This window comes from Mustela nivalis (assembly GCF_964662115.1).
Source record: "Mustela nivalis genome assembly, chromosome: 17".
NCBI lineage: Eukaryota > Metazoa > Chordata > Mammalia > Carnivora > Mustelidae > Mustela > Mustela nivalis.
The window spans coordinates 3,535,137-3,560,834 of NC_139036.1; the positions used below are offsets into that span (position 1 = coordinate 3,535,137).

General features: G+C 51.4%; 1 protein-coding gene across 1 annotated transcript in view; it reads right to left on the reverse strand.

The window, feature by feature from the left end:
* Positions 1-1,554: 1,554 nt before the first annotated feature.
* Positions 1,555-25,698, reverse strand: part of LOC309852212 (uncharacterized protein) — a 31,586-nt gene continuing 7,442 nt past the window's right edge. Inside the window, exons 8-21 of the mRNA XM_082708514.1 lie at positions 23,388-23,494; positions 23,061-23,172; positions 21,033-21,115; positions 20,341-20,500; positions 5,218-5,605; positions 4,461-4,610; positions 3,737-3,853; positions 3,334-3,429; positions 3,171-3,242; positions 3,015-3,086; positions 2,732-2,818; positions 2,474-2,628; positions 2,105-2,208; positions 1,555-1,954 (exon numbers count right to left, since the gene is read on the reverse strand). Coding sequence (XP_082564640.1) covers positions 1,795-1,954; positions 2,105-2,208; positions 2,474-2,628; positions 2,732-2,818; positions 3,015-3,086; positions 3,171-3,242; positions 3,334-3,429; positions 3,737-3,853; positions 4,461-4,610; positions 5,218-5,605; positions 20,341-20,500; positions 21,033-21,115; positions 23,061-23,172; positions 23,388-23,494 — 1,863 coding nt within the window. The 3' untranslated portion in view covers positions 1,555-1,794. The remainder of the gene's footprint in view (positions 1,955-2,104; positions 2,209-2,473; positions 2,629-2,731; positions 2,819-3,014; positions 3,087-3,170; positions 3,243-3,333; positions 3,430-3,736; positions 3,854-4,460; positions 4,611-5,217; positions 5,606-20,340; positions 20,501-21,032; positions 21,116-23,060; positions 23,173-23,387; positions 23,495-25,698) is intronic.

A 25,698-nucleotide genomic window follows, 5' to 3' on the forward strand; every position in this document is an offset into this window, starting at 1 on the left:
CACCTGGGTGCCCTTGAAGTTAGACTTCTTTCAAATGTAACTTCTGCCTCTAGTTTTCCATCAGTTCCACGGTGGTTTTTGCCTCAAGCCCCTGCTAGTCAGAGTGGTTGGTTATGCAGTAATCGCTAACCAACACACCTTACCAGCTTTTCACGGCAGCTCTGGGCTCTGCCTTTCCTTATCACCCTAAGTGTACACAGCTCTTAACTGACAGAAAAGAATTGAACTCAAATGCTTGTAAAAAGGAAATGCTCCTTTCACAGTCACAGAGGACTGTCCAAGGCCTCACCCAGCCTTCTCCATTCTGCTGTGTTAAGATTGCTGAAAATCAGGCCATCTGAGCTACATAAGGTTTTGCAAAAGAGCATATAGTGTGAAAACCTAGAACAGGCAAAACCAATCAATAGCGAAAGAAAGCAGGTCATTCACTGGCTGCCTGGGGACAGGAAGCAGTAGACAACCAAGGTCGTAAGGCAACTTTGGGCAGATGGAAACGTTCTGTATCTAGATTGGGCGGGAGTTATTCACATTTGTCAAAAGTCATCTCTACTCTTTAAATGGGTATATTTGGGGCGCCTGGTGGCTCGGTTGGTTAAGCGGCTGCCTTTGGCTCGGGTCATGATCTTGGGGTCCTGGAATAGAGCCCCGCATCGGACTCTCTGCTCAGCATGAGCCTGCTTCTCCCTCTCCCTCTTCCTGCCTCTCTGCCTACTTGTACTCTCTATCTCAGTGTCAAATTAAAAAAAAAAAAAAACATTTTTTAAAAAATGGGTATATTTATATTTATATTACATATTAATTTCTGTAGGAATTACATTGCAATAAAATTGTTTTTAAGATTTAAAAAAAAAAAAAACTTACAATCCTCATGCACTGTTGGTGGGAACGCAAACTGGTGTAGCCACTCTGGAAAATAGTAAGAATGTTCCACAAAAAATGAAACAGAACTACCACGTGATCTGGCCACGCCATTTTCAGGGCATGCAGGCAAAGGAAATGAAAACAGAGTATCAAAGAGTATTTGCCCTTCCATATCCATTGTAAGCACTAATTCACAGCAACCAAGATGTGGAAACAGTTGATATGTCCCGCAGTGGACACCTGGATAAGGGTGTGTGCTGTGTACACAAAACAGCCGTGTCCAGCCACGAGAAGGAGGGGAATTCTACGCTTTGCAACAATAGGGAGGGACCTTGAGGGCATCGTGCCGAGCGGATGAGCCAGAGAAAGACAAATACTGCACTGTAGGATTTATATGTGAATCGGAAAAAAGAAATAAGTCAAATTCATAGAAAGAGAGAGTAGGTTGGTAGGGCCGGGGAGTGAGGAGATCGGGAGAGGCGGGTGAAGGGATGCCAGCTTGCGGCTGGTGGTTGAATAAGGTCTGATGATGTTACGGTGACGACAGGTGACATATCGTATAACTGGAATTTACCAAGGGAGCAGAACTTACATGTTCACATGCACACAAGAGACAAACATGTGAGGTTATTAACTGGATGGGGGACCCCTTCCCAGGGTGTATGTTTACCAAATCACAATGATGGACACCTCAAATGTCTTACAGTTTTATATGTCATGACACCTCGATGCACCAGGTTAAAAAGGCAAACCCTTGAAGAACTCTAGAGAGTCTTTTGAACGCCAAGGAGAAGAACATTGTGGTGGCAGCAGCCCAACCTCCACGGGCTTGGTCCTCTCCCCACCGCCTGGTAAGGGTCTCAGGGAAGGCCCCTCCCCCTCCCTGAGTCTGGACCCTGGACCGGGAGGTCTTCAGGAGGCACCCCCGTGGCGCTAGCTGGCCCTGCCCAGGCTGGTCTCGCACACCCAGCGGAAGACCCTCTGGCAGGTGTTGTCGTTCCACTTGCCGTCGTCGACTTCGAAGTGCGCGCAGTCCTCGCCCCCGCCCAGCCCGTGCCCATCCCAGTTGTCTGGCTGGTCTGGCTTCCAGTTCCTGCGGGGAGAGGACCGCAACCTGCTGGGACGGTCCGAGGGCACCCCGGGGAGGTGGGGGGGAACCCGGGAATGAGGGGCTGAGAGCCAGACCCTGCAGGAGCAAGAGCTCCAGGCGGGAGAAGGGCACGGGCAGCCAGGGCGTGCTTACTTGAAGTTGGTCTCGTAGTCCGTCCCGTCCACCCATTTCCAGGCTCCGTCAGCGTCAGTGAGGCCCATCCACGTTTGTGAGCTGATGTGCTCCTGCACAAAAGTCTGGGGCGACAGAAGGCCAAGGGTGAGGTCTCCCCAGCCCAGCCAGCTCCTTGCGCTTGACATGTCCCCTCCATCTGCTGAGGCTGGGGCTGTTTCCTCCAATAACCCGCGATGAATCCTCCGAGGGTGGCTCAGCCAACTGTGTGGGGGGGGGGGGCGGGGACGCGGATGTCAAGCCCCCCAGGTGATTCCGCCCTGCATCGAGGTTGAGAACCGCTTCCTTAAATGGGACACGTCCTGGGACCCTCGCCCCTGCGGCACTCACCTGCTCGGCTCTGGAGTTGACAACCACCAGGTGTGCGCTCTCCTGCCGGCAGTACAGGTTCGCATCTGCCCACGTCTTCTCGGAGGAGCCGGAGAACCAGTAGCAGCTGCCCTCGTGCTCCAGCCAGTTAGGGGGGCAGCAGGTATTTTGAGACCCTGCAGGGCCAGGGCAAGGGAGGGTCTGAGACACAGCGCCCGCGCCGGGAGGGAGGAGCAGGAGATGGGGCCCAGCCCACGCGCACCCCCTCACACCCCTCACCGTTGCTCTTGAGAGCGACGATCTGGCAAGTCAGGGATCTCAGGTCTCTGGCCAGCCGCTGCACCAGAAGGAGTGTATCGGAATGACCTGGGACACACACAGGTGCACGGTGGGGGCGGTGCCTGGGGCTCAGCTAGTCCCTGGTAGCCCGATGGCCCTGCCCCGGTCTGCCCCAGAATCCCCCCACCCCCCCCACCCCATGCCCTCCCAGCACAACACACCCCGCCCTGGTGGAGGGGAGCTGCCCCCCCCCCCAGAGGGGAGCGGTGTTGGGGTTGCTGACCTGCTTTGAGCTCCTGCTGATCCTTCTCGAGCTTGCTCTCCAGGGAAAACACCTTGTCATTCAAGCTACGGGCTGGAGGGGCAGGCACTCAGGACCCTGCAGCTGCCCCCACCCCAGTCTCCACCCCCGGAGCCCCAGGGTCCTGAAGGAGCTCACCTGCCTGCACCTCCTGCTTCTGATTTTCCACCTCGGCTTTCAGAGATGTTATCACTTCTTGCACTTTGCCTCCTGCAGGACAGGGGGACTTGGTGGGCCTCCAGATTCAGCGCCGCCTCCCCTACAGCCCCCCTGTCCCAAGCCACTTCTGTGCGGGGCTCACCCTGGGATCTTAGCGCCTGGACCTCGGCCTCAGTGTTTGCAGTGAAGTTGCTGAAAGTTGCTCTCAGGGTCGCCAGGTCCCTCCGAAACCTGGAATCTGAGCAGGGAGGGGACAAGCAGGGCTGAGATTTACGGCCCCTCTGAGAACTGGCGCTGAGCCCCCCACGTGACATGGCTTGACTCCCTGCGTCCTCACATGACCCAACTGGAGGGGACAGGTGGTATCCTTATCCAGAATCCCAGAGCAGGAAACAAAGTTCAGAGAGGCCAGGTCATTTGGCTAGGTTATCCAGCCCATAAGTGCAGAGCCAGCAGCCACCCGACAGGCCACTGTCCCTCCCTGCCACCCACCCGCCCCAGCGCCCCGTGCGTCCTCTCTTCCCTCCCCACCCTGCGACCCTCACTCTGGGATCCCAGCACACAGATGCCGACGAGCAGGAGGAGGCTGAGGCCCAGGGAGCACAGCAGAAGCCGAGGGCCAGGGCACAGCTGCTTCAGGAAGGGCCGAGGCAGAGGCAGCCCTGTGAGAGGAGAGGGCATCAGGGCAGGAGACTGGGGGGAGGAGAGAGCCCCAGGGACCTGTCAGAGAGGGGGGGTGGTACAGGCAAAGCTGGTGGGAGGCTGTCCCAGGGTGCTGTGGGGCAGAGGACACCCAGGCCTCTGGCCCTTCCTGGACCAGCACAAGTCCTCAGTCACACGGGCCCCTCATGCCCGCAGGGACACTCGTACACAAGGACCCACAGATGGGGGATGATGGTGACACTCAAGGTCCCATCACAGTTGGGGGAGGGGACAGAAGGACCCAGACCGAGCTGGGGCAGCCAGGCCTTCAAAGGCTTAACTCACCTGCACGGTCAGGGTCACAGGTGAGGTTTCCTTCCAAACCTGGATGCTCTTCCCCAGAGTATAAGAACCCAGGCCCCCTGTGGCTCTCCCTGTCCCTGTCCCTGTCTTTCTCAGGACCTTGAATCCTCTTCACCCTGGGGCTCCCTAGGCTGGGGCCGGGGCCCCCTCCAATAGGAGACCCTCCAACTGCGCACAGTAGGGGCACAGATGAGACATCACAGCAGGAATCCTCTGCACGATGGGGGGCAGTTTAAGGCGGGAACATTTTCCCCTTCCACTTACCATTTCCAGGCCCCTGGCTCTGCTTCTCGCACTCCGAGTGCTGAAATTTTTCATACTGCGTCGACATGCTGGGATTGAGACTGCGGCCTGCGGAGCCGAAAGGCAGGGCCAGGGACCAGGCAGAGGCAGAGGCCGGACCTGCGGGGGAGGCTGGGATTCGGAGTTGAGGTTCGGACGGAGCCAAAGAGGAGCCCAGGGTGGAGAGAGGCTTGGAGGTGGTTCTGGGTGTACCGGTGAGGTTGGGAGTGGGGTCAGAGCCAGGCACGGGGCAGGGGGGCGGGTCGAGCAGGGGATTGAAGGTGCAGGTAAAACCTCCGGTCCTGGCCTGGGGTGTGCCGGGGGCTCCTGTGGGAGCCGTGGGTGTGCTGGGCAAGGCCTAGCACCGAAACCAGAACCAGAGTCTAGGGTCAACTTCAGGTTTGGGCTGCTGCCAAGATTCAAGCTGACTCCGGGCTCATAGCTGTGGTTGGGCTTAAGGGGGAACTGCGTGAGTATCAGGGTCAGGGCTCCAGCCGAGGTGGGGCTGGAACGAGTCTGAGTCCACGTCCCGGCTTGTGAGCAAGGCTAGGCCACCCTGTTCCAAGCCCAGTGCAGGGAAAGGAGGGGAGGTTGACATCCGCACTTGGCCATTCAGTCCCCGAGCTGCCCCTTACCTCTCCTCTGATTCGGTCCCACCTGAGACCCACAGTCCCCGCTCTCGGCTCTCCCGACACCCTCCCTGTCCCCTGGGGGTCCCCTAAGCTCCCAGCCCCGTTACCTGTGGAATGTCTGAAGCCTGCGATTTGGGGGTTCCTCTTGCAGCAGTGACCCAAGTTGGAAAAACACAAAATCCTGGAGAGTGGAGGTGGTGGTGGAATGAGGGAGGAGTCCTCTAAGGGACCTGAGCCCAGCAGGCTGTAAGCCGTGTTCTGGAGTGTCCCAGTCTTCAGGCAGTGAGTGGAGGAGGGATTGGAGGGGAACTCAGGGAGATTGCGTGCGGTGAGAGGTAGATATGGGGCAGCTTTGGCTCTCCTCCTCCGGGGTGTATCTACTCCCTTTCCGCTCCTCTGGAGCCCCCTGACTTCCTCATTTTTACCATTCGGAAGAAGGGAGCCAGGCGAGAGAGACCAGAGGTGCAGTCGGCCTATCTCCCCTGCCCACACCCCCTTTCACTTCCTGCCCTCCAAGTTCCCAGAACTGTGTCCCCAGCACCACACAGCTGGGTCCGGAGGAGCCCATTTCTCAGCTCTGGCCCAGTCCCACTGAGTCCTGGCTCAGGATCTTCCCCGGGGGCCTCGGCTGCTGTGCTCTGAGCAGGAGGGAAGAGGAGAGGCCAGAGTGGGGTTTCCTGGCTGGGAAAGGGAAGGGGCACCCAGGAAAGGAAAAAGGTACTGATCAAAAACTGACTAACAGAGATGGGGCCAGACCGTGCTAGACATTCAGCATTCGGTTCCCAAAAGAATCTTGTGAGGCACAGCGGCCCGGGGTGAGGCTTGGACCCGGGGTGTGGGCTGCTCAAGGTCTTGCTGAGCACAAGGGCTGGAATTCAACCCCGGCACCTGACACCCTGACACCTGGGCTGCCGCTCTGTACAGGAACCATCTTCAAGAAAGGGGCTCAGTCCATTACCATGACCTGCAAATCTCATGAAGGGGGCTGCCCCGACTTCACACTCACAATCTTCTCCATAGGAAGGAGCTTTAGTGTCTTAAAAGGTAGAGAAGGGGGGTGCCTTGGTGGCTCGGTGGGTTGAGCCCCTGCCTTCGGCTCAGGTCATGATCTCAGGGTCCTGGGATGGAGCCCCGCATCGGGCTCTCTGCTCAGCGGGGAGCCTGCTTCCCCCTCTCTCTGCCTGCCTCTCTGCCTACTTGTGATCTCTCTCTCTCTCTCTCTCTGTCAAATAAATAAATAAAATCTTTTTAAAAAGAGAAAGGTAGAGAAGGGAAGCAAATGCACCTTACACTACATTTTCTATATAAGTGGGATTGTGCTCTACTTGCTTTTTTTTTTAAGATATTATTTATTTATTTGAGAAAGAGCAGGAGCAGGGGGAGGGGCAGGAGGAGAAGCAGACTCCCCGCCGAGCAGGGAGCCCAACCTAGGACTCCATCTGGGGGAGGCCCCAGGATCGTGAGCTGATGGCAGACGCTCCACCGACTGAGCTGCCCGGGTGCCCCTACTTGCTTTTTATTATCTGGTATTCAGGTCGGTATTTGTCACAGGCTGGGTTTTTGGAAGCTAAGGCTGAGACTGAATTTGGAGGACGAGCCATGTTTTTAGGGACCGACACCTGAGAGAGGAAGGGGGAAGAAGGAGGAGGGACAAAGGGAGAAGGTGCACAGCTCTGCAGCCAACACAGCAGGCACTCTGGGCAATCAATCTGGCCATCTGTCCCAGCTGTCGGCACCAGGCTGAGCCGGGACCTTCACACCCCACCTGGCTCAGGCACCAGGGGCCCAGGTCACCCCAGCAGGGGCCTGACCTCGGGGGAGGCGGTTGTCTGCACAGGTCGCACTCCCTGCAACTGGGCCCCCAGTCCTTCCTGGAAGGAAGCGGAGGCTGGTGGGCAGGAGGATGTAGGGAGCTCATATCTGTGTCTCCAACAGCGGTGCATTGTACCCGTGCACTCATCGGGACAGACTTCACATCCGCACATTGTTGGATCTGTCCCTCAGAGAACATTCGCTCCGGTCTTCACACGTGCGTTTACTCATCCATTCCAAAAGCACTTCCTGAGCGTCTCCAATATGCCAGGCGCCCTCCTTCCAAGATGCATACTTCAGAAGGGAACAGACTGACAGAAAAGGCCAGGCCCTCCCAGAATTTACATCCTGGCAGGTGACAGATAAAATAAATGAGTGCAATCTGTATAATGTCACACAGTAGACATTGGAAGTGTCACATGGTGACATATGGAAGAAAATACAGCTGGGAAGTGAGGTGGGATCTGTTTTTAACAAGGCCATCAAGAGTGAGGTATCAGGGTCAGCCTTACTGGGAAGGTGATGTCCGAGCAAAAGTCACAAGGAGGTGAGGGAGCGAGTCGTGAGGAGCTCCGGGAGGAAGATGATTCGAGACAGAAGGCACAGCCAGTGCAAAGGGCCTGGGGTGGTAGAATGTCTAGCGTGTATAAGGATCATCCCTTTGCCAGAGATGCCAGAGATTTTATTGGAGAAGTGAGCTAGAATGGCAAGGAGAGATGATCACGGGGAAAACACGGAGCAGCAGTTCTCCAGGGCCCTCAGACTATTGTTTAGGATCTGTTTTTACTCCGAGTTAGAGGGGCAGACTGTGGAGGGGATCGGGGCAGAGGAGGGAATGAACGAGATGAGGGTGGAAACTGAGAGTTCCAGTAAGGAGCTATTATATCCGGGTGACAGATATGCCCGGGGACGGACGGACACACACACACACACACACACACACAGAGTTCCCCTTCCAGTCCCCCCCAAAAAAGTAAACTTGGAGCATTTTCCATAAATTGCTGACTCCTGAGGAAATAAAACAGCTTTATCCCTGACTTTTGCAATGCCAACGCCTAAAGATAAGTCACAGCCTTTTGCGCACATGATCACTGTGAGGACAGTGCTGTTTTGCCATCAGCTGCTGGCGGATAAAACACTTGATCACCGCGCAGAGTTTTCCTCACAACACCTCCTGCGCCCCCCACCCCCACCCCGCTAAGTCTGTCCTCCCAAAGGCTGATTGCCTTACGGCTACCTTGCCAATAACCTTCTTTGCTCTCCTAAGTGCTTTTGCCTCTGAGACTTCTTTCTTGGTGGACGAGTACGGCTTCCCTGTGGAGCCTTAGCCCTCTCCCAGCCCCTCAGCTGGGCAGGATCCTTTTACCTGGTGCAGGGACTGCGATTTGCCACCCACCATTTCATGATCACGCCGGGGAGCTCTGCAGCTCCCCAGACAGCCTCCCGGGCTGCAGGCTCCGTCCTCTCCCCTCCCCATTGCCAAGCAGCACAACCATGTCCCTCCTTAGCCAGCATCCATCAGTCCCCTCCAAGGCTCACTTACCTCCACCCCCTACCTACTGGTGGTTTTGAGGAGCCCAAATCAGGCAGGCATCTTCAAATTGCCACAGGACCAAGGCTGCTTTCCCTGGTTGGGGGGGGGGGGTCCTTTCCTTGGGCACTAGGACTCCTAAAGTCCAATGATCCCATGGCACAGATGGAGGGCAAACACTCCCACAGTGGACTGTCGGGCATCGTGAGAGGAGATGCCACCCTCCCCAGTCCCTTGGCTGGGAGGTGGGGAAGACGGAGCCACACTGGCCACAGACTGAAGGGGTCTCGCCGCCGCCCCCACCCCCCGCGGCCCAGGCAGGAGAGGTCAGGGAAAGGTAAGTAAACCAATACACTTACCCCATTTCCAGCCCCCAGACCCAGAGATGTGATGAGTGGTCTTTTCAGACCAATTTCTCTGCGTATTTGTACACCTGTCGGGCTATGCCCACGGATGGGGCAGGTCGCCGTTTTCCTTTTACTGAAATTTTCCTCCACGGCGTGCGTCTGCCTAAAAACAGGTCTCGAGGGTTTTCCCACGCCACGGCTCATGGCCATCTGTCTAATGGGGCTCCGGAGCGTACAGGTGCCAGACCACCATGCATTTTGGGAACGTGGCGTCCCTGGCTTTTGTAAGTAATGTTGAAGCGGACAGGCTCCTATTTGCCTGTTTGCACTAAGAACACATAATTGCTCTTGGTTAGATATCCAGAAGCAAAATGAGCAGAAACATCGACCTTAAAATTTAAAAGTGGACAGACACTGCCAAGGCACACTCAAAAGACATTACCAATTCACCTTCTCTCCACCCGATTTCACTTATCCACACCTTTGCCGACCAACCTGTGCATTTTCGCCGACGTGATGTTCAAGAAGTTCCGTCTGTTTTATCTCAGTTAGTACCAACACAACGGCTGGTTTGAAAGGAAACAAAGTTTTGAATTGTATTTTAAGTTTAGAAACTGTCTGAGGCACTTTTATTTAATTAAAGTTCATTATGAGCACCCACACCTGGGAGACAAATGTGTTATAGCTCTTCTAAAGCAGGACCTGCGGGGCGCCTGGGGGCCTCAGTATATTGAGTGTCTGCCTTCGACTCAGGTCATGATCCCAGTGTCCTGGGATCGAGCCCCTCGTTGGGGTCCCCGCTCAGCAGACAGTCTGCTTCTCCCTCTCCCTCTGCCCTTTCTCCTGCTTGTGCATGCTTTCTCTCTCTCAAATAAAATCTCAAAAAAAAAAAAAAACCCCAAACAAACCAATAAGTACACGTCAAGAAAATGACGGTTTCCTACATTGTCAACGCACTATGACTTCCCTCCATTACTGAAATATTTCTCACAAACCTTGATGTTCACACAAACAGAAAGATGGACACCTTCTATAGGAGAAGGCGGCCTCTGACCACAATGATTTGACCAGAGGATCCTTATCTTCTCATCCCTTTATGTTAAATGACTAAAAAGCCACAGAAAAGAAGCCCATCACAATAAAATGCAAAGCAGGGCTGATTTTAATCTCACATGGAGACACTTGCTGTGACCTGCATGTCCCCAGATAATTGTTTCTTTAGCGCCATGCGTTGTAAGTACCCAGATTCTCAGAGCACAGCACTGATGACCCAGCACCACTGTTTTGGGTCTGAAGGGATGGGCTTTCTACCCGTCTCTCCCATCTTTGCTTCAAGTGGATTCCCTTTATAAAGGAAGGCTTCTCCTTTTCTCAAAGATGGGAGCTTGGCTTATTCTGTTTCCATAGAAGAGGTGAATTTCTCTTCAATGAATGGTGCTTTGTCAGTTTCCTTCCGTTTCCATAAGCTTTCCAGCCCCGCAGTTTGGATGTACTCCTTTAGCTACACAATCACCTATCACTTATTTCCCTGCATTTCACTATTTCTCCTAGGTGATACCCACTCCACATCCTTCGTGCTTTTTATCTGAAGGTCTCTTCTGTCATGTTTCACTTGCTCTATTTCTATTAGCATTTGTCCAGACTGTATTTCCCTGTCTTGGTTCAGCACGTTTGTGTTGCTTTGTTTTAAACACAGGATCATAAAAAAAAAATAATAATAAAAAAATAAAAATAAACACAGGATCATGAAAAAAAAATTATATATATATATATATACATATATATATATATATATAGTCGTGGCTTATAAACAGCATGTCACTGGATTTCTCTAACCCAATTTAAGAGTTTCCATCATTTGTTGGAATTAAACCCGTTCGTATTTATTGTGATGATTGATATGTTTGAATTCTATCCTGCCATTTGATATCACATTTTTCAGTCTACCATATTTTCTTTTTTTTTTTTAAGATTTTATTTATTTATTTGAGATACTGTGTGTGTGTGTGTGTGAGAGAACAAGCAGGGGGAGGAGCAGAGAGAGAGACGCATGCTTCCCACTGAGTAGGGAGCCCAGTATAGGACTCAATTCCAGGACTCCGGGATCATGACCTATGCTGAAGGCAGACGCCTAACCCACTAAGCAATCCAGGCGCCCCTACATTCGTTTTTGTTTTTTTTTTTTTAAGATTTTTATTTATTTATTTGACAGACAGAGATCACAAGTAGGCAGAGAGACAGGCAGAGAGAGAGGGGGAAGCAAGCTCCCTGCTGAGCAGAGAGCCCGACGTGGGGCTCGATCCCAGGACCCTGGGATCATGACCTGAGCCAAAGGCAGAGGCTTTAACCCACTGAGCCACCCAGGTGCCCCCCTACGTTCATTTTTAATAGACATGTTTAATCTCAAGCCTATCTTTTATTTTTTCCTGTCAATTTCTTTTTTTCTCACATTTGCTGTGTGAGATTTCAATTTTTTACATTCTCTTCAATTTTGTTCCAGTATTCTTTTTAAGATTTTATTTTTAAGTAATCTCTTCACCCAACATGGAGCACTAATTCACGAGGGTGAGATTAAGGGTCGTGTGCTCCCGAGACGGAGCCAGCAGGGCGCCTCTGTTCCAATATTTTTTAATGATTAATGTTTACACTTAAATAATTAATCCATCTGGAGTCTATCATTTCTGGGTAGTGTGAGATGGAACTCTGGCTTGGTTTCATGCCAAACGAAAAACTTATTTATAAACTATATTCTGTTTTGTGTTTTCTCCCAACAGATTGAAATAAGACTTCTGTTAAGTTCCTAACTCTATTCATATGTATTTCTGGGCTGGGAGTCTGTGCCACCAATGCAGTTTCTCTTCTTATGCTCATACCACACAGATTTGATTTCAGCAGATTTAGAATAAGTTATCTGAAAGGGATCTATCTGCAACCCCCACCCCAAACCACATTTTCACACAAAGCTCACAGGTGTCTGCTCTTGGCCCTAACTTAGTTTTTCCAGGTGCCAGCGCCCTACATTCTCGGAAAGGAGACCTCAGCTGCAAGAAATACCCTTCTCTAGCCTGACCATGGCCCACATCCTGGCCAAGCATAGACCCCTTTCCCACATCCCCCACCATGGGCACAGCTGCAACTCTCTCGATTCTTTAGAAACCCCTTAAAACGCCCAGCCAGACCAGATCTCAGAGCTGACATTTCTCTCGACATCTGGCCCCTCTCCTCCCTCGGAAACGGAGTCAACTCGTACTACTCCTTGGTCTAATCTTGATGCAATTCCTTGCTGTCCACATCATGGGCCAACCCAACATTATCTCTCACAATTTTTTTTAAAGATTTTATTTATTTATCAGAGAGAGAGGGGGGCAGAGAGAGCGAGCACAGGCAGACAGAATGGCAGGCAGAGGCAGAGGGAGAAGCAGGCTCCCCGCTGAGCAAGGAACCCGATGCGGGACTCGATCCCAGGACGCTGGGATCATGACCTGAGCCGAAGGCAGCTGCTTAACCAACTGAGCCACCCAGGCGTCCCTCTCTCACAATTTTTTAACCATAAAATTTTATACACAGTTAGGCTTGTATTCCTCTATGTGAATATTAATGTTATTTTCTTCTGCCCCCTCCATCGTTGGCATTCAGGTCAAAATTGTATTATGTTTATCTATCACTTCTCTAATAGACATTTCTAGACCACCCCACCCAGCCACAATGGGTTGGACAGAACACACGGTGTTTTCAATTGCATATGCAACTCCCACCAGATAGACCTGATCATGTAGCACAAAACAAACCTGACAGACTTAAGCAAGTTGAAATTTTACCACAAATGTCCTCAGATCGTAATGGAGTTAAGCCAGAAAACAATCAGATAGAAAACCAAAAGATCATTTAAAAATCTCCAACACCGGGGTGCCTGGGTGGCTCAGTGGGTTAAAGCCTCTGCCTTCGGCTCATGTCATGATCCCAGGGTCCTGGGATCGAGCCCCACGTCGGGCTCTCTGCTCCGCAGGGAGCCTGCTTCCTCCCCCCTCTCTCTCTCTGCCTGCCTCTCTGCCTACTTGTGATTTCTCTCTCTTTGTCAAATAAATAAAAATTTAAAAAAAAATCTCCATCACCGAAAAAAATGACACAATGCTTTCCTAAAGAATCCAAGGGTCAAAGACAAAGTCACCAGAGACATTAGAAACTATTTTAAACTGAATTATGACTAAAATACAACAAATCAGAATTTGTGGGACGCAGCTGAAGAAATGCTTGGAGAGAATTTTGTAACATAAAATGCTTATGTATGAAAAGAAAAACGGTCCTGGGGTGCCCAGCTGGCTCAGGAAATACAACTCGTGACTCCTGATCTCGGGTTTGTGAGTTCGAGCTCTGCATCGGATACAGAGATTACTTAAAAGTCGAATCTTTTTTTTGGGAGGGGGGCGCCTGGGTGGCTCAGTGGGTTAAGCCGCTGCCTTCGGCTCAGGTCATGATCTCAGGGTCCTGGGATCGAGTCCCGCATCGGTCTCTCTGCTCAGCCTGCTTCCCTATTTCTCTCTCTCTCTGGCTGCCTCTCCGTCTACTTGTGATTTCTCTCTGTCAAATTAATAAATAAAATCATTTATTTTTTTTTTAAGATTTTATTTATTTATTTGACAGAGAGAAATCACAAGTAGGTAGAGAGGCAGGCAGAGAGAGAGAGGAGGAAGCAGGCTCCCTGCTGAGCAGAGAGCCCGATGCGGGACTCGATCCCAGGACCCTGAGATCATGACCTGAGCCGAAGGCAGCGGCTTAACCACTGAGCCACCCAGGCGCCCAATAAATAAAATCATTTAAAAAAAAGTCAAATCTTTTTTAAAAAAGAAGAAAGGTTTCAAGTCAACAACTTAACATCCCACTTTAAGAAATTAGGAAAAGGAGAAAACAAACCGAAAGCAAGAAGAAAAGAAACACAGAGAAGAGCAAAAATCAATCAAAATTTTGTTCTGAAAACAGAAAAATAGAGAAAATCAATGAAACCAAAAGTCGGTTCTTTGAAAGGATCAGTATAATTGATAAGCCTCCAGCAGGCCTGACAAAGAAAAAAAAGAAAAAAAAAAAAAAAAAAACAGGGAAAAACCAGAAATTACTAACACCAGGAATGAAAGAGGGAAAGTCCCTTAGACTCTGAAGAGATTAAAACGATAATAAAGGAAACTTCTGGAAAAGTCTATGCACAAAATTTTAGCGACTTCAGTGAAATGGGCGATTCTCCTAAGACCACAAACTACCCAAACTTACCTAAGATAAAATAAATCAACTGAGAAGTTCTATAACCCTTAATAAAGACACCAGATTCATAGTTCAAAGTCTTCCCAAGAAGAAACCTCTGGCCTAGACAGCTTACCTAGAGGATCCTACCAAACGCTGCAAGAAGAAACAACCACCAATTCTACGAATCCCATCCAGAAAGTAGAAGTGGGGGAAACACTCCCTAATTCATTTTATCAGGCCCGCACATTTTCCCGGCTGCCGAAACCAAAGATAAGAAAAGCGAACCACAGGTCTGCATCTCTCGGGACCTCAGAGACTCAAAAGATCAGGACTCAGAAGAGTCATGAGTTGGGGCGCCTGGGTGGCTCAGTGGGTTAAGCCGCTGCCTTCAGCTCAGGTCATGATCTCAGGGTCCTGGGATCGAGCCCCGCATCGGGCTCTCTGCTCAGCGGGGAGCCTGCTTCCCCCCTCTCTCTCTCTGCCTGCCTCTCTGCCTACCTGTGATCTCCCTCTGTCAAATAAATAAAAAATCCTTAAAACAAACAACAACAACAAAAAAGTATCATGAGTTACAACCAAGGGAAGCTCTCCCCGGGATTCGAGGCTCAGAATTCAGAACTCGCTTGACGCCATCTGCCCTAGCAGTGATCTCAGAAGAAAGTCCACGGCACCGGCCCATCATCCAGAATAGGCACGAGACAAAAAGGAGACCCTTTCCCATTTTTTTGTTGTTGTTTTTAACTCTCTGCAAACAAGGAATAGAAGGGAATTTCCTCGCCCTGGTTAAGGATGACTGATGCGTCTTTCCACTGTTATAGGACAAGCTCTCCTGGATGTTTCTGCCCCATACATTTAGCTCTAAGATGGGGCTTAACTCTGGGTCTCCAAGTCCAGGCTGGACTCGAGCGAAGCTTTATGTACGGGCCTCGGGGTCTGCAAGATGGGGAGGGGGCAGACACCGCCTGGCCTGGGCTTGGATCCCGTCCAGGTCTGTACGCTTGTCCTTCTTGGCTGGCACCTGTGTCCCATGGGAGCCACAGGGACATGCTGCAACAGGACACACAGACAGCAGGAGCTCCTTGGGACTGCCTCACTCGCCCCCCAACGGCCGCCGGGTACAAGACTAGCCATACTCCAGATCCCTTGTTCCTGGCACGTTGTAGGGACTGGGCTCGTGACCCGACCACCCCCATGGGCGCAGGACCCTGCCCGACGTTACGTGGACACACTTCCTAATGGGTCCCTCTCACGACAGCCTCCCCTCGGGGCCAGCTTTGGCCGCACCCTTGGTGACTTCCTCCTCTTCCTCCTCCCGCTTCCCCATTCCCCAATCCTATGTTTTCCTAGGAACACTGTCTCAACACACCACATGTGGTCTCGGGGCCACCGCAGACGATCTAGGACAGGAGTCATAGGCGGCCCTGGTCCCCCTTCCTCTTTCTTTCCTCTTCTCCTCTCAGAGCTCAAGAGCTGGGGCAAAGGACAGAGGAGTTCAAGGACAGGGCAGTGATCTGGTGTCGAGGTAGCCGGTGGCCAAGACGCTCTTCACAGCAGCGTCTAACACGGCCTTCCGTGGGGTCTGAGGGTGGTGTCCCTGAGATTCTGCACCAGAGCTGTCCCTCACGAGGAAGACGGGTTATGTGGCTCCAACGGCTGCCATCGGCTCCTGCCCCAGGGAGCAGCTGCCTCCCCAGGGTCTCCTTCGGCCTCCCTCTGCCCCAGCTTCTCCCGGGCGGGGTCCTCCCTGCATGGCTGCTGGAGTCCACCAGGCTCTCAACCTTGTCCCCGCCAATAACCAAGGGCAGCCTGACCCAATCCCGCCCGGGGCAGCTCCAGCTGGTTCTTTGCCTGCAGAGAGCTCCTGGCAGGGGTGAGTCTCTTTCTCCATGGATCTCCCTCGAGACTCCTGAAGACACATCCACAGCCTCCCCGAGAGCTCCTCCCCTCGCAGACACCCCAGCTCTCCTGTGGTTCCCTTGGGACTCCGGCGTCTGGCTAATGGCATGTGCAGAAGCATTTCCCTGCTCCAGATGCAGGCAGAAAAGACCCCTGGTGCAAGCCCTGCCCAGAGGCATTGGGCTCGTCTCCGCTGGAAAGGCCTGACATGATCAACAATCCCTCTCAGCTTTGGGAATGCCGCCAAATTTCTATAAAAACAGGAAAAGTGTCGCTTAATCTCTCATGTGGCCGTGTCACTTTTCTCACTTCCTTAATCGGGCTTTGCCAAGATTTTATTCTTTTCACATGAATGTTTGGGTAAACAGATTTTTTTTTTTTTTTTTTTTTTTTTTGCTAAGAGGGTAGAAAAGACAAGCTACAGACTTGGAGAAAATATTTACAGGCCACACACCCAACAAAAGACCAGAATACGTAAAGAATTCTCCGAACCCCACTCAGTGAGGAGATGATGCGTGGAGGCTCTAACGTCCTGTCCCGTCGCATTCACTCACTGATTTGCTCCCAGAAGACGCTCAGATATAGGTATTGAAAGAAATTATTCAAATGGCCCAAAAATACTTTCTAAGCCTTTCAAATAAATTCATGCAACTACAATTATACAATGAGATATATTTTTAAAAAAAGAATTCTCAAAATCCGACAGTAGAAAACCCCAAGAATCCAATTAGAAAAATGGGCCAAAAAACCCACAAAGAGACATTTCCCCTAAAGAGGATATGCAGATGGGAAATGAGCAAGTGACAGGGCACCCTGTGCCATCAGCCATCCAGGAAACACAAGAAACCACAGCGATGAACCACCACACACTTACCAGAATTTTAAAAATGAATGGTAGCAGCCAAACGCAGGGGAGGCTCTGGACAAAGGGATCGTTCACGTGGTGGTGGTCGAGCGGGACAGAAAATGGGGTGACCACTCGGGAAAGCAGTTGGGCACTTTCTTCTGGAACTCAACATGCAACCCACCTTGTGACCTTGCATATTCATCCCAGAAAAATGAAAATTTGTGTAGACATAAAAATCTGTGCATGAGGGGCACCGCGAGGTGGGGAGGCTCAGTCGTTAGGCGTCTACCTTCAACTCAGGTCATGGTCCCAGGGTCCTGAGATCGAGCCCTGCATCGGGCTCCAGCTCAATGGGGAGCCTGCTGCCCTCTCTCCCTCTGCCTTCTGCTCTCTGTCTCTCTCTCTCTCTCTCTGCCAAATAGATAGATAAAATCTTTTTTAAAGAAGCTTAATTTTTAAAGTATTTATTTATTTTAGAGAGCAAGCTGGGGGAGGGGCAGAGAGATGGGAGAGAAGCAGACTCCCCACTGAGCAGGGAGCCCCACTTCCCAAGGCTCAATCCCAAGACCTCAAGATCATGACCAGAGGCAAAATCAAGAGCCAGACGCTTAACCAACTGAGCCACCCAGGCGCCCCAAAAGCTTAATTCTTAAAATGGGTTTTAGCTTTACCCATTCTGCCAGTCTGGGGAATCTTCTAATATTTTATATTAATTCCCTCCCCTTACTATATTTTGGGTTATATTGTAATTGACTTTTTCCGATTTTTTAAGTTGAATATTTGGTTTATTTTCAGTGTTTAGTTTTCAGCTATGAAAACATGAGGTTGGGCGCACCTGGGTGGCTCAGTCAGGAAAGCATCTGTCTTCAGCTCTGGTCATGATCCCAGGGTTCTAGGACCCTCGTTGGGTTCCCTGCTGAGCAGGGTGTCTGCTTCTCCCTCTCCCTCTGTCACTGCCCCTGACTCGCGCTCACTCACTAGCTCTCTCTCAAATAAATGAATAAGATATTTTTTAAAAATGAGGTTGTACATGTTCCTCTGGGCCAGGCTTTTGCTGTGTCCTATAGGTTTTGACATGTTTCTTTCTTTTCTAGAAAATTTTCACTTTGAATCATGGTGATAATAGGATAGCAGCTCTTCATTTACAAACAGCTAAGCTGTCGTGGTTCTCTTTTTGTTATTTATATGCAATTTTAATTTTAATAAGAGAATGCAAACTTAGAAAAAACATCTCTCCTGGGGTACCTGGGTGGCTCAGTGAGTTGGGCCTCTGCCTTCGGCTGAGGTCATGATCCAGGGTCCCGGAATCGAGCCTCATATCAGGCTCTCTGCTCGGCAGGGAGCCTGCTTCCCCCTCTCTGCCTGCCTCTGCCTACTTGTGATCTCTGTCGAATAAATAAATAAAATCTTTTTTTTTAATCTCTCCTTTTGGGGGGGTGCCTGGGGGCTCAGTCAGTGAAGCGTGTGACTCTTGATCTTGGAGTTGTGAGTCTGAGCACACTCTGTTGGGCACAGAGATTACTTTTTAAAAATTGACTTTAAAATAATTAACTTTAGGGGCGCCTGGGTGGCTCAGAGGGTTAAAGCCTCTGCCTTCGGCTCAGGTCATGATCCCAGGGTCCTGGGATCAAGCCCTACATCAGGCTCTCTCCTTGGCGGGGAGCCTGCATCCTCCTCTCTCTCTCTGCCTGCCTCTCTACCTACTTGTGATCTCTCTCTGTCGAATAAATAAATAAAATCTTAAAAAAAAATTAAATTTAAATTTAAAAAAATACTTTAAAAATTTAAAAAAATTGTATCTCTCCTTTTGGCATGTGTTCAGGTCTTTCTCTGATAGATTGCTGTGGCAAAATTGCCTCTAAAAGCACAGTATAAGCAAGTTTTGTTTTTGCTTATTATTATTCTAGGAAGCTGTTGGCGCCGCTACACTTTCATTCCCCACATCTCTCAGACACAGTTCTACTTATGAGAGTTCTGCTCACAACTGAAACACGCTCGGGTTTACTCTCTCCCCAATGAGTCATCCTAATAACTCAAAAGAACAGAAGATTCTGTGTGTGGCCATTTCTGTTTTATTTTTGTCTTTCTTTACTTTCCCGTCTTGCCTTTAATATAAAGGTGACTTTGATAACCCTGGTGAGCCAATATTGACTCTTTGTTTTTTATTTTTTGTTTTTTAGATTTTATTTATTTATTTGACAGACGGACATCACAGGCAGGCAGAGAGGCAGAGAGAGAGAGAGAGAGGAGGAAGCAGGCTCCCCACTGAGCAGAGAACCCGATGTGGGACTCGATCCCAGGACCCTGAGATCATGATCTGAGCCGAAGGCAGAGGCCTAACCCATTGAGCCACCCAGGCGCCCCTCTTTTTTTTGTTTTAAAGAAATCTTCACCGTCTCGAACTCAAGACCCCGAGATCAAGAGTCACATGCTCTACCGCGTGAGCCAGGGGCAGGCCCCTTGATAACTTGTTATTAACTAAAGTCTGTAGTTTGCTTTATGGGTCACTGTGAGAGAGAGCACAAGCAGGGGGAGCCGCAGAGGGAGAAGCAGGCTCCTGGCTGAGTGGGGAGCCCCATGTGAGACTCGACCCCAGGACCCCAAGATCATGACCTGAGCTGAAGGCAGATGCTTTACCAACTTAGCCCCCCTGGCACCCCAATCCTGTGGGTTTTGACTCATGTGTAATGACATGTATCCATTAGTAGAGTATCCTATAGGACAGTTTCACTCCCTAAAAATCCTCCGAGTGCCACATACTCATCCCTCCCTTTCTCGCTCGGAATGCCCTGGACCCACTCCTCTGTTTCCCGAGTTTCAACTTTTCCAGAATGTCATAGTGTCGTAATCCTAGAGAACGTAGTAGACTTTTCACATTGGCTTTCCTCACTCAGCAAGACTTAGCACTTACTTCTAATGTGATCATTTAAAAGTTATATTTTCAGGGCACCTGGGTGGCTCAGTTGGTGAAGGGTCTGGTCTGCCCTCTCCTCGGGTCATGATCCTGGGGTCCTGGGATCGAGCCCCGTATCGGGCTCCCGCTCAGTGGAAAGCCTGCTTTCTCCCTCTCTCCCCACTCCCCCTGCTTGTGTTCCCTCTCTCTCTCTCTCTCTGTCTCTGTCAAATAAATACATAAAATCTTTAAATAAATAAATAAATAAATGTTACATTTTCAATTCATAATATGAGGTAGGGCTTAACAAGATTTCAGTTTGAGCATAAAAGCCTAAAATCCAAGATCGGAGGGAAATACAAAACAGCAATGTGAGGTCCGCGGTGTGACTCAGTCACAGAGTTTTCGAAGGGGAAATTTTCCGGGGGGCGCGGGGGATCGGAGCGGCAGGGAAGGTGGCCCAGCCGGCGCATTTCCAGCAAGCGGGAGCACAACCCTCCCGGCAGCCCAAGGGACCAACCACGTGCCTCTCAGCCACAGTCCTGAACTTCGGTGAATTATGAAAACAAAAGTGATTTTGACTACACTCAGCTCTGGTGACCGGCGTCCCCTCTTCCACACCGCCCCCTCGGTCCGGTGGGCTGTTTGGGTCAGGCTAGCAAGTTAGGCGGGAAATCCGTTTGGTGTGAGTGCGAGGGACATGGGCTGTGGTCTGCAATCGTGCCGCGTCCTCTGGGCCCGTCCACCAGCAACGGCTTTCAAGGGACCTTCTCTCACCGGCCGTGCAGACTCCCTGGGCGGCGGGGGGACCCCAAGTGCTCTGAAACACCTGACAGCAGCAAGAAAGGGGAAGCCGCAATGACCCTTCTCTTTTCTCTCTAGAAGGTCCCCCGACATCTCCACCACATGCAGAAGCGAACAGAAAAAAGTGTAGGGAAAACGCATCTTTGAGGTATGTTGGATGATTGTTACAAACGTCCCATCATTTTTCAGGACTGTGATGTTCGTGGTAGCGTTTCTGAAGTTGGGGAGGTCTGACTTAAGTAAATATTAGCTGTGATGCTTTTGTATTCACAGTGGGTTTTTTTTTTTAAGATTTATTCATGTATTTGGGAGAGGGAGAGAAGGCAAGGGGGAGGGGCAGAAGGAGAGAGAATGTTAAAGCAGACTCCCCCACTGAGCACAGAGCCGACCCGGGGCTCGTTCCCACGACCTTGAGAGCATGACCTGAGCCAAAACCACATGTCACACACTTATCCGACTGCGTCACCCAGACATCTCCATAATGCTATTTTTCTAAGGCAGGCTCCTCAAAACTATGTATGCTTTGGGCCCCATAAACCTCCTGTTCATTCGCTCACAGGTTTTCTCCAGGAAAGAGGAGCAGCTCAGATCCTGGGTAGAGGACAGGGTCAAGCCAGCCAGAACAGATACAGATCCTAAACTAGGATTTAAATGAAAATTGTTGCAGACTGAATTAGAAGATCATGCTCATCAACAGGAAAGAAAGTTACTAAGTAATACAATGGCTCCATAAGAGATACCCATTGGCAGGCATTATTTAGAAATTCTGATGTCTACGCAGGGAGACACAACAAAATGACCAGAGCGGGCTTCTCTGAGCAGCAGGGGCGCAGCATCCAGCCCCCTGAGACTTCCAGCTCTACCTGTGCTCACCCGGACAAGTGTCTGAAGATGTCCTGGAGAACTTTGCAAGTAAATGCCAGGAAGTGTCCTCGCGAGGACAGAAGCAGCAATCGCTGGAAACAGGACGTGTGAAAACAAGCAAGTGGCAGCTCACCGTGGGCCCCGGCGGGTGTCTGAATTAAGTGTGGCCATGTCAGGTCCATACTTGGGAAGTCTCTAGCACTGGGACAAAACTTGCTGGGGACAGCGGAGGTTGGATGGATGCCCGCAGACCCAGGGGGAGTAGGAGGAAAACCCTTCCCAGGGAAATATGTTATGTTGCCTCCACACCAGGAACCCAGGAAATGTCCTGATGGGACACCTGGGAGGGGTGATTTTAATGGATCAACGGACCGGGACCACAGGGCACGTCGGTAGTTGGTCAGACAGGATTCTGGGGTGGGGGGTGTTCGGGGAGGAGATGAGCGTTGGAACTAGCAGAGCAGATTGGCCGGGCCAGCTCTGTTGGCTAAAGCCCAGACAGGAGCAAGAAGACTGACCCTCCCAGGAGTAAGAGAGAGTCCTTCCCACCTGACACCTTCACGCTGGGACATGGGCTGTCTTCCTGGCTTGGGCTGCCGCGGAAACACCGCTCTTCCTGGGTCTGGCTTGCTGCCTTCACAGGAGCTACACCTGTACTCTCCTGGGTCTCAGGCCTTGGACTCAGACTGGAACTGGGGTCACCAGCTCTCGGAGGTGTCCCGCTTGCCCGCGCCCCTTCAGAACCTGGGACTTGCCACCCTCCATAACCGCGGAGCCCACTCCTTGTTAAAGATCTCTTTAATAATCGCACATACACAGACAGATCGTGCTGGTTCTTTGGAGGGCCCTGACTAAGCCAATGGCCATGAAATAGTTAAGTCTGGGAGAAGCGGGAGGGTGAGGAGCATCCTGTGTGAGAGAGAAGCATTTTTTAACTAATAAGATCTATTACTTTTGCAGCAAAAATAAAACAACACTAATTGTTTAAAGAACCTCTTAGTATCGGCTTCAGAATGATTTTGGGAAGTGACGTTTAGAGGTGGAAGCGGCATGACAACCTGTGCTGGAGAAAGGTCTGGATCTCTTAGGGGTCCAGAAGAGGTGATCCCACCAGACAGGATACAGCATCTCACCAAACCCCGTTCCCTTAGTGAGCATCTTCTGCAGCCTCCTGTCAGCCAGGCCACAGCCCCTGGGGTTAGGGGGAGCCTCACTGTTCCCCAAGACTTCTGTGGGAGACCCCATGGGGCTGGGGGTAGCGGCTTCCCATGGCAGCCCCCACCTGCTGGCCCAGACGAGCATCTCTGCTCCAAACTCCCCTCCCCTCCCTGACCCATGTCCCTTGGCATGGGGTCTCGAGGAGCAGCTGTCTAGGACAGAATCTGTCCCCCCTCTTCTGTGCTCCCCACATCTCCCAGTTGCAAACGCCCAGTCCACAAAACCTTAAGTCTGAGCGCCTTCTTTCCCTACTCCATGGAGCTGAGGATTATAATGATGACGGTGACTTGGCCGAAGGAGGCAGGACCTCAGTGTCTCCAGGGGTCTGGGATGCTTACAGCCCCCCCTCCCATCCGTCTCGACCCCTCCCCTCTATTTTTCCTTTCTTCAAAATCCCCACTCTGGCTGCAGAGAGCTGGGGGCGGGGCAGGGGGCGGGGAAGGGGGTGGGGCGGACCCCTAGGCCGTAATGTTTCGCCTCATCTCGCACACCCAGCGCTGCACCTGCTTGCAGAAGTTGTCGTTCCAGCGGCCGTTGGCCCGGAGTTCTGCGCAGTCTTCGCCTCCACCCACCTCGTGCCCCTGCCAATCATCGGGCTGAGTGGCCGCCCAGTTCCTAGGAAGGCAGGACGGAGCTCAAGCTCCCAGCCCTACCCCTGCCACCCCCACCTCAGAAAAGCACAGAGGAGGAGGAGGGGTTCAGGGAGCAGACGCAGCAGCCTAGGAGGGAGAGGGTTGGGGAGCCTCATGGGGGGGGGGGCAGTGTCTTGGGGTGAAAGACCAGGGGGCTGGCCCCAGGCCAAACCAACAAGACAGAAGGAGGCCACTCACTTGTAGCTCTGCTCATAGTCGGTGCCGTCCACCCATTTCCAGGAGCCGTCGCTGTCCGTGAGACCTATCCAGGCATCGAAGGGGTTTGTGTGTTGCATGATGAACTTCTGCAAAACAGGCGGGGAGGAAGGTTCTGGAACACTGAATGTCCATGCAGGCAGCAGCTACGGCTGCCTCCGCCTTGTCGAGCTCCCTCTGCCCCTAGCCGAAGAGTCCGCTCCGGACACAACTATTCTTGCTTTTTCTCCTGGAACTGGAGCGACTGCTGAGTGGAACTGGGCGGGGCCACGCCTCGTGCTAAGTGCTTTCGGAAGGTTATCTTTTTCAATCCTTGGAGAGCTCTCTACATTGGGTGGTCTGGCGATTGGCACTTCACCGAAGCAGTTGGTCAAGCCCAGGAATCCCAGTACCGGGGTTCATGACCGCTGTCCCCTGACCTGGCACCCCACCTCATTCCCAGCGCAGAGCTGCTACACCGGACTCCCATCTTCTGGCATCTTCTGCCCATGACCTCAAACTCTTGGAGTCCTGACTCTGGCCCCTGCTGCTCCCACGGACTCCAGAACCCATTGTGGATCTCAGCTTCGCTCGCCTCTCAAGGGCAGGTGCCCCTGGTCTGGCTTCTCTGGGTAGCTGTGCTCTCTGGAGTTTTGCCGGGCGGGGGCTTCCAAGCTTGGACCCGCTGCCCAGAGCCCCATTATGACTTGGCTACATTGGGGTCCACAGTCTGCTGGCAATGTGCGAGGACAGTGTGGTGGTGGCGGAGGAGATCTCTGAGACAGCCCCCCAGGACTCATGCACACACCCCCAAGGACAACACACCCCCATGTGGCTTTCTCTTACAGAAGGGACTGAAGTCCCAGGGTGTGGGAGGGTATAGAGGAAACCATGCTTGGCTTGACTAACATACACGCCAAGCCCTTCCCTTGGACGGCGTGTACAGGGTCTGCAGTCCCATTTGGGGGGAAATTTCCCAATTCCATTCACTTCCTAGAGATCCGATCATGATCCCGGACAACCTCACCGGAGCACAGGTGTGGCAGCACCCTCGAATTCTAGAATCCTGCCAACAGGACAGTGTTCTGTGCCCAAAGAGTGACCCTCAGAGTCTGGCAGGCCTGGCTCACAAATTCAGAGGACTCAACAGAGCCGGAGGGAGAATGCCAGAGACCAGATATTCTATTTGCTGCCACCTGCTGCCCCCACCCCCTCTTCCCATCACCCCTGCAGCTGAAGAGCTGAACAGAGTACAAATCACCAAACTTCCGGGGGCTATCCAGCTCTCTGTGGTGAAGACAGAGGTGGGGGGAACAAATAGTGCCAGGTATTGGAGAAGATGGCCCTGGAGAATTCATCTTCCCCATTCCTGGGTAAGTAACAGGCAAGAAAGAATTGTGCCCATTTATAAAATGGTGGCATGGCGGGGGCAGGGATGATCAGGAAACTTACACAAAATCAAAGAGGAGACGGATGATAGAAAATATCAAAGAAGACATCCAAGAAGAAAGAGAACACAATGATAAGGGAAGGGAAGCAAAACCCAAGAGAAAGATTTGAGCCACACGAAAAAGCCCAGGGACTCAGCAGAAAGCAGAGTCTGGGGCGTGCACGACAGGCTGGAGGACAGGACTACAGCACAGAGGGACAGAGAAAGAAGCGCAGGCTGGTGGCTGTGGACAGGACATGGCAGAGCAACGTCTGGATGACCCATTCATCCAAGAGACCGCACAAGAGAAAAATGTTCAAGTATTTAAAATTATATTTGAGGGGCACCTGGGTGGCTCAGTGGGTTAAAGCCTCTGCCTTCGGCTCAGGTCATGATCCCAGGGTCCTGGGATCGAGCCCCGCATCGGGCTCTCTGCTCAGCGGGGAGCCTGCTTCCCTTCCTCTCTCTCTACCTGCCTCTCTGCCTGCTTGTGATCTCTCTCTCTCTGTCAAATAAATAAATAAATTCTTTAAAAAATAAAATAAATAAAATTATATTTGAGAATTTAGAAAACCTACATTTACGAATTTAGAGGATACTTCTGGCCCTGGAGGGAAACCGCAGAGAGAAGGTGCAACACGGAGATATATATCTGGGCGAGGCTAATGAGATTCAGAGACAGAAAAGACTCCAACTACTCGGGCAAAATGCTTGCGGAATCTCAGAGAAGAGAAGGAGGCATGATAAACTTCAAAGTTGCTAAGAGACTAGATCTTCATTGCTTTCTGCACTAAAAAAGTAAGAATTCTGAGATGGGCTAAGGGTGTTAGCGGATGGTGCTGGAGTGATTATGTTGCAACACGAGTATCAAACCAACACACTGTT